At 49.8% G+C, this 6,781-nt stretch overlaps 1 protein-coding gene across 3 annotated transcripts; it reads right to left on the bottom strand.

Moving 5' to 3' along the window:
- Nucleotides 1-2,849: 2,849 nt before the first annotated feature.
- On the bottom strand, nucleotides 2,850-6,291 carry LOC109732908 (dof zinc finger protein 1). Of its 3 annotated transcripts, XM_040399558.3 has the most exons (3): nucleotides 4,964-5,497; nucleotides 4,753-4,852; nucleotides 2,850-4,630 (listed from the first exon to the last, which is right to left on the bottom strand). In XM_040399558.3, exons 1-3 carry the CDS (start codon nucleotides 5,026-5,028, stop codon nucleotides 3,518-3,520), a joined length of 1,278 nt encoding a protein of 425 aa, XP_040255492.1. In that variant the 5' UTR covers nucleotides 5,029-5,497; the 3' UTR covers nucleotides 2,850-3,517. The 3 variants fall into 3 exon arrangements, with proteins under 3 accessions (XP_040255492.1, XP_020147698.1, XP_020147700.1); XM_020292109.4 differs by lacking the exons at nucleotides 4,753-4,852; nucleotides 4,964-5,497 and adding an exon at nucleotides 5,507-6,291; XM_020292111.4 differs by lacking the exon at nucleotides 4,753-4,852 and having other exon boundaries at nucleotides 4,964-5,494.
- Between the last annotated feature and the right edge of the window lie 490 nt (nucleotides 6,292-6,781).

Here is a 6,781-nt window from a genome sequence, read left to right as displayed (position 1 = left end):
TGGTCATGCATTATGTATCCATAGCTAATTATGAGCGAGCATTTTTAGATGATATATCCATCAGTTGGATATATATTAGCAATGCTCTTATTTGTTGATAAACGTGGTCAAACCATGTTTGACCAGGGAGGGAGTATTTGTGTCATTTATTTGCCTAGTTGTTACACCGACATAGGTGTATTAGGCTGGTCATAGTGGGGAGTATCATATACTAGTATCATGCATATGATACTAGTGTATGATACTACATTTATAGTGCATAGTATCATAGACTAGTATCATAGATGCATGACTCATAGTAGCATCATATTTATTATGTTACGGTATCTACCTATGTTACTATAACCATCTCTCTTCTTTAATTCCCTGCCACATAAGCATGTTTACGAGTCCCAAGTGCATGATACTATGTTACCCCCACTATGGCCAGCCTTAGTCATGTTGGAATGAATGAACATGTGGATTCTAATTCAGTCATGTTGGATTGAATGAACATGGGGATTCTAATTAACATTGGTTGCTTTGTAAGCTATTTTTTTCCCCTTTTGAAAAGGAGGTTGAAACCCAGGCCCCTGCATCATTGCAATGCACACAACCATACGCCATAAGTTCATTTTTTCAGTAAACATCAATCATAGGCCTGCATAGATACACTCGCAGACTCCTAAGTGTGTACACCAGATAGACACTAGTACCAGGCCAGTAGCTAGATTTGTGCAGGTAACTATTAGTGGGCCGCGTGAGGTGGTGGTACTTTGCCCTAGAAAAGAAGCTGCGGTGTCATAGTACTGCCATGGTAAAAGGCGTGCGTGGATACATATGCATTTAAATAGCATCCATTCTGCTACTGGAAAACACGCCTGTGCTCTCTGCAATGTGTAAAACCAGCCATTTGAAGCAACTTGCACCCTCCACATCGGAAAGCAGCACTGGCAATCAGACCCGGACCTAACTCGTGAGTGGATGCGCCGATCGATCATGCATGCATGGAAGTGGCATGCCTGGTGAAAGTGCGTTCAGAAAGCAGGGAGCTGAGCTGAGATGAAAATGAAGAAGAGCACACAGCACAGTACGTGGTACACTTGCACATATGCCCTCCGGCCTACCTGCTTCACCTCTTTCCCATAAATAAGGAGGTGCAAAGAGCTGCAAGTTTAGGTAGAGATTGCTATAAACGGGTTGAAAGGCGAGGCCCCGGACATCCCCAACCATATGCACGCACAATGGAATGCAGCATAGGCGAAAGAGATGTGTATGTGCTCTCTGAAAGGAAGCGATCGCACCACCATTAATGGTGTGCGGCAGCTAGGCTCCATGCAACCAACAATGACCTACCATTGCGCTAACGCTCCTTAAAATGGCATGGAGTGGGGCAAGGACAGCATGCAGACAAAGCACAAGCGATAGCATACAAGTAGTAGCAGAGAGGAAAACTACTAGTACTGCCTAGACGTGGGGAAATGAGATAGTTACAAAACATCACCTAGAGTACTACCTTTTCTTGTGGGGATCAATAAAGCTAGTACATTATGGAGTGTTAGCGCAATATTTAATACTGTAGCATGCGTTTTTATGAGAATTAATAGAATGCAATTTAGATCAGTAAGCATCCATTCCCAGTAGTTCTAGTTTAGCAAGCGATAAGAACATTACTCCCTCCGATCTGTAACATGTGTCGTGGTTTTAGTTCAAATTTATCATTTAGGATGTGATGCAGCTGGTGTAAAACATGGCAACAATAGCATATGCATGCATGCATATATTATCCTCACCCACTGACCCAGATATCCCTAGCTCTTACTACTAGGTACTACTACTAGTACTATCAAGGAGATAACAACAATAGTACAAGTGGAGTAACTCTTGCATATGGTTTGTACAGAGCTATATGTAGTAGGCCATCGCATAGTTTGCTTGTTTAATAAAGTGGCCAGTGCTTGAACAAGGCAGTCAAGCAATATTCCTTCCACGCCCTCATCCCTAGGAGAATGTTTTTGGGGCCCTTCCAAGTTCTCCCAAGCCCCAAGATACGGCTAGCTGCTGGCATGCATGCATGTGACCAGTTTGTGTGACATCCCAGTAAACTAATGAAGGTGATTATACTCTGCAGGCCATGCATGCATGCAGTACAAGGAAATGACACCAAAATCGGTGCAAGAGATGAATCATTAGGTGACAACTTTTTGGTTTGGGCAGGTGAACCGGGCCTGTGAATGCCTAACTAGAAACAAAAACAAATGAGTGAAAAGTTGCTGCATTCTTACTCACTTGACATGAGAGAAAGAGGAGGAGGGAGGGGGCAGAGATGCAAGGAGCACGATGGTGGGAGAGGGGATAGCATGGCAGTGTACCTTTAGGTTTACAAAAATATAATTATAGATGGTAGTACAAATGGCCTGCTCAAGGACCTGCAGATGGCCATCATATGATATAATAATACCATGTGAGGAGAGAGAAGCGAGTAAAGTTTCTATCTTTCTTTCAGGGAGTGGGATGTTTGTCATACGTACTTATTCTCTTGCGCCCATGCCCTCCACTTCTCCTAGCTACCTCCCCTCGCTAGTGCTTTTCATGGCTGGAAGATTCTTGGTTCCGGGGCGACGGTGGCGAGACATGACATCTCAGAGCTTTGCCTGCTAGTACAAGAAAAAGGAGGGCAGGGAGAGGTGACAGATAGAAAGACAAGCTTATAAAAATCAGGCAGCAAGATGTACACCAATATCATCAGTTCAACTGGAAATGACATTCAAGGACACATATTATTACATGCTCTAAATACCTCTTCTGATCAACTTTGGGTGAGCCTATATATGTATGCATAAACCAACAAGCACAATAATGAAGAGGAATTTGTATATGAAAACAAAGGTGATGGTACTTGTACTCATTGTATGTAACATAAGTAACAAATAGTATAAGTACAAAGTTACATGCTACTACTACAAACTTGGAAGCCCTCGGTCCCCAAACGATCTGCATCTACACACAAAGCTGGAACACCGTGCATGCATGCATGCAGTGCATTGTTGTTACCACCAAACACACTGTAGCTCAGTCCTCTCCCCACTCCTACAGGTCTCCTAAAGTTGGCCCTGCAAACCAGAGAAACCGCACCACCACATGCGCCATGTACGTAGTACTGGATAGGTATGTACCGACGCCTAGCTAGCTAACTCCAAGCCGGCCGGCCTAAAATGAAGCTTCACACAGGCCAGCATGTAGCATCCATGGCACCGATGAACAGAGATTAAAATGTTGTGTACTCTGATAGTCTGATGTGTTAGAGCTAGCTAGCCCCCAAGTCGATCACCAAACACAAATGAACGGCTAGAGCACAATTCCAAGGAAGAAGAAGAAGAACACCAGAAAGAAAGAAAGAAAGATATCAAACACCATATCCACCATCTTATTAAACCTTTGTGCCCTATCTCCAGCTGCAGCTTGGAAGCGCATGCATGCACGCACAGCCGACGCTCCGATCGCATGAGCTATGCATGCATGGGCGCCGCCGTCAATGTTACCAGGTGCCGCCGCCGCCGATCATGCCGTTCCAGAACCCCGGCGTGTCGGGCTGCCCAACGGGGGTGCCGTTGCCTTGCTGCTCCTTGTTGCCTTGCTCGAACTGATGGTCGCCGCCATCCACGCCCGCGCCAGAACCACCACCGCTCTCACCGCCACCGGCGCCAGAGTTTGCCGTCGGCTTCAAGTCCTCGAACGCGAACAGCAACCTGCCCGACCTGTCCTGCATCCCTTGCATCCCGGCACCGGAGCCGTACCCCGCCGTGGAAGCCCCGCCCACCGGACCGTGCGCGTCCAGCGAGAAGCCTAGCAAGCTCTGCGACTGCGGTGGCGCCGGCGCGCGGAACTCCCCGAGCGAGAACCCCGCGGAGCCGTACTCCCCGGGCATCTGCATCGGCATCTGGAGCGGCATATAGCAGCCGGTGCTCCGGAGCAGCTCCATCGCGGAGAGCGCGCCACCGGCACGGGCGCCATTGGCCGCCATTCCGCCGCCGCCCGGGTTGCACATGCTGCTGCTCTCCAGGCTCGGGAACGCCATGTAGTCCGCCTGCGCCTGCATCCCGCCTTGGTGGTGCGGGAACGCGAGGTTCAGGTCGTGCGCTGCGCCCTCGTGCGCCAGCTTCGGGTTCTTGTTCGGCGCCGCCCCGAGCATGGATGAGTTCGCGACGGACGCGGTCGTGGAGGCGGCCGCTGAGGCGCTCGCTGACGCGGACGACGAAGAAGAGCGCTTGTTCTTGCGGGAGCCGCCGCCGACGGGGACGTTGCGCAGCGACCCGCCTTCCGTCCAGTACCGGCGGCACGTCTTGCAGAAGTAGCGCGGCTGCTGGAGGCTGTAGTTGTTGTAGTAGCAGAACTTGGTGTTGGTGGAGTTGCACCGCGGGCAGTTGATCGCCTTCTCCTTCTGCGGCCGCGGCCGCCGCTCCGTGCTACCCGCCCCAGCTCCGGAGCCCGCCACTGCCATGGCCGGCGTCCCGCCCCTCATGGGTCCCCCAGCCCCAGGCGCCGACGACGGAGCCTGCGCCGGTGGATTCGGATTTGACCCTTGCACCTGCTGGTTCGCGCTTGGTGCTCCCATCAGCATCTCCTCCATGGGCTTCACCAGCCCTAGCCCCTGAGGACACAGATACACACATAGCGCAGCACTTGATCAGTCACAAGTTGAGAACAGACGATGATCAACACAAGACCGCTACATGCCAAGCTAGCTAACACCTAGAGCAAGCAAGAACAAACCGCAGGAAGATAACATGTGGTGAGCGAGCATGCAGCAGAGAGGTGGAGGTGGGGAGGCTCGCTGTGGGGGCTGGGGGCGTCAAGAATCTCTACGGTGCAACTAAGAACCAAGCAAAAGGATACAAAGGGAGATTAGAGGTAGCTAGCAGAGAAAGGCAAAGGAAAAGGTGATAAGGGCCGGGGAAGAAGAAAGGATGAAAGAGAAACACACCACCACACACAAAAAACACAACTTTGCTTGTGCTGTTGTAGGGTTGTGGTACTGCTGCCACACATCACCAGGACATGGCTGCTGCTCTCCTCTTTTGATGCGAGGCAAGAGAGAGAAGAAAGGCCATGAGAAAGGAAGGGGCGAGGTGAGGTGAGGAGGGGATAAAAAAGGATGATGGTGAGGAAAGGGGGATTAGAAAGAGGGGAAAAGAAAGGTGATGGTGCGTGCTTTCATGGATCAAAAGGGGGAGGAGGGCAGCGGAGAGAGGATTAAAGCCGCAGGCCGGGGGCTCACCTTCACCTTAAAGCCTATGCCTATGGAGAAGAGAGAGCGGTGCTGATTGTGTTGCAGATGCATAGATCTACACAAAGCATAACATATAAAGGAAGAACAAGACCCAAGACTCCAAGAGGACACCCACACAGAGAGAGCTCCCATCAGAGAAAGCGTGCACACAACAAGAACCATGTCACAGAGAGGAGGATGAACAGACAGCGGCAAGATCAAGGAGAAGAAACGCCAAATTCTCACAAAGAGATTTACCTGGGGCCAGTGGGCTGCATCCATGCAAGGACTTTGGCTACCCCCCAACCAATTCTTGCTCCGGAAATCTGAATACGAGGAGGAAGACGACGGCCGGAAGACGAAGAGGAGCTCCTGCTTCTTGGTAGATTTCTTGAGCGGAGGGAGGGGAGAGAGGAGGAAGGCGCTGTGGTTGGCCAGTGAGTGGAATTGTCCCTCCTATCTCCGCTCTTCCCACATACGTTTTGCTCAAATAGCTAGGCCAGTAGTGGATTCCCTCCCCCTTCTTTTTTAATATTTCCGTATGCCTCTCACAGCTACTCCAGCTGCCAGAAGCTCGGCGAGGGGAGGGGATTGGAGCAGATCTATCTATCGATGCGCGACTGTGAGGGGGAGGAAGGGGGCCGATAGGTGTTCTTGCTCGATCGGAGGCCGCGAGGAGTCGGGCGGTCGGTCAACCGGCCGGGATTCCATCGACCATTGTAAGGGAAGGCACCGAGGGAGGAAGCCCTGGGAATGGCGGTTTGGTGGGGGCCTCGCTCCGCCTCGCACGTGCCGGCGACACGGCCTTCTAAATTCCCTGGGCGTCACTGTTTGGTGCAACCTTTTCTCTTTTCTTTTCTTTTCCTTTCTATTACGCGACAGTGCACCTGCCTCTTTGTTTTCAGTCTACAGCGTAATTCGTTTCAACGCCGCACCGACCGAGCTACCCAAGTCATGTTGTCGTCGACGCTGGCTACAAAATTCGTCGAGAGTTTTAGCTTTTAAGGCGTGCTCGTGTACAGTTCAAAATATGAGCTTCCATGCGGAACACTTGAATGAAGTGTTACAAATTATTGCTTCAAAACATAATGCATGGCAATAAATATGCCTATTTTTTTTGGATGGAGGCACTTTTAGAAACTCAGAATGTAGCATCATGCAGATACGCTGGGATACGAAATGTGATGAGCAGCACCTGGCCTCTGCACAGGTATGATGCACATAGCCAAAATCAACGGTCTGAATATAAGTGCACCCAGATATCCTTTGTATTAAAAAAAAGGAAATAAACAACTACAAATATGCCACAAAACGACCCCATCGTCAAATTTACCACGTTAGCGAGTAGGCGAGATAAAGTGCTGAGAGGTTTTCCACACCAGCATCACGGGGACCCTAATTTCCCACCACCGGTCAAAGTAAGACCGTGTTTGCTCATCATGACTTCTTCAATTCAAAATATAGGTTTTTTATAATCTTCAAATTTTCATTTAGAATCAGTGGAAGATGATATAAGGAGAGTCTGATTTTATG

Source organism: Aegilops tauschii, chromosome 2 (assembly GCF_002575655.3).
Source record: "Aegilops tauschii subsp. strangulata cultivar AL8/78 chromosome 2, Aet v6.0, whole genome shotgun sequence".
Lineage (NCBI taxonomy): Eukaryota > Viridiplantae > Streptophyta > Magnoliopsida > Poales > Poaceae > Aegilops > Aegilops tauschii.
Note: the sequence above shows the minus strand (reverse complement) of the source record. Positions and strands in the feature narration are given on the sequence as shown.

Coding starts and splice junctions, on each gene's coding strand:
- LOC109732908 (XM_040399558.3), bottom strand. CDS start 5,028: ATGTGTGGCAGCAGTACCACAACCCTACAACAGCACAAGCAAAGTTGT. Junction 4,853..4,963: donor TGTGTTTTTTGTGTGTGGTG/GTGTGTTTCTCT, acceptor CTTGGTTCTTAG/TTGCACCGTAGAGATTCTTG. Junction 4,631..4,752: donor CCACATGTTATCTTCCTGCG/GTTTGTTCTTGC, acceptor CTGTGTCCTCAG/GGGCTAGGGCTGGTGAAGCC.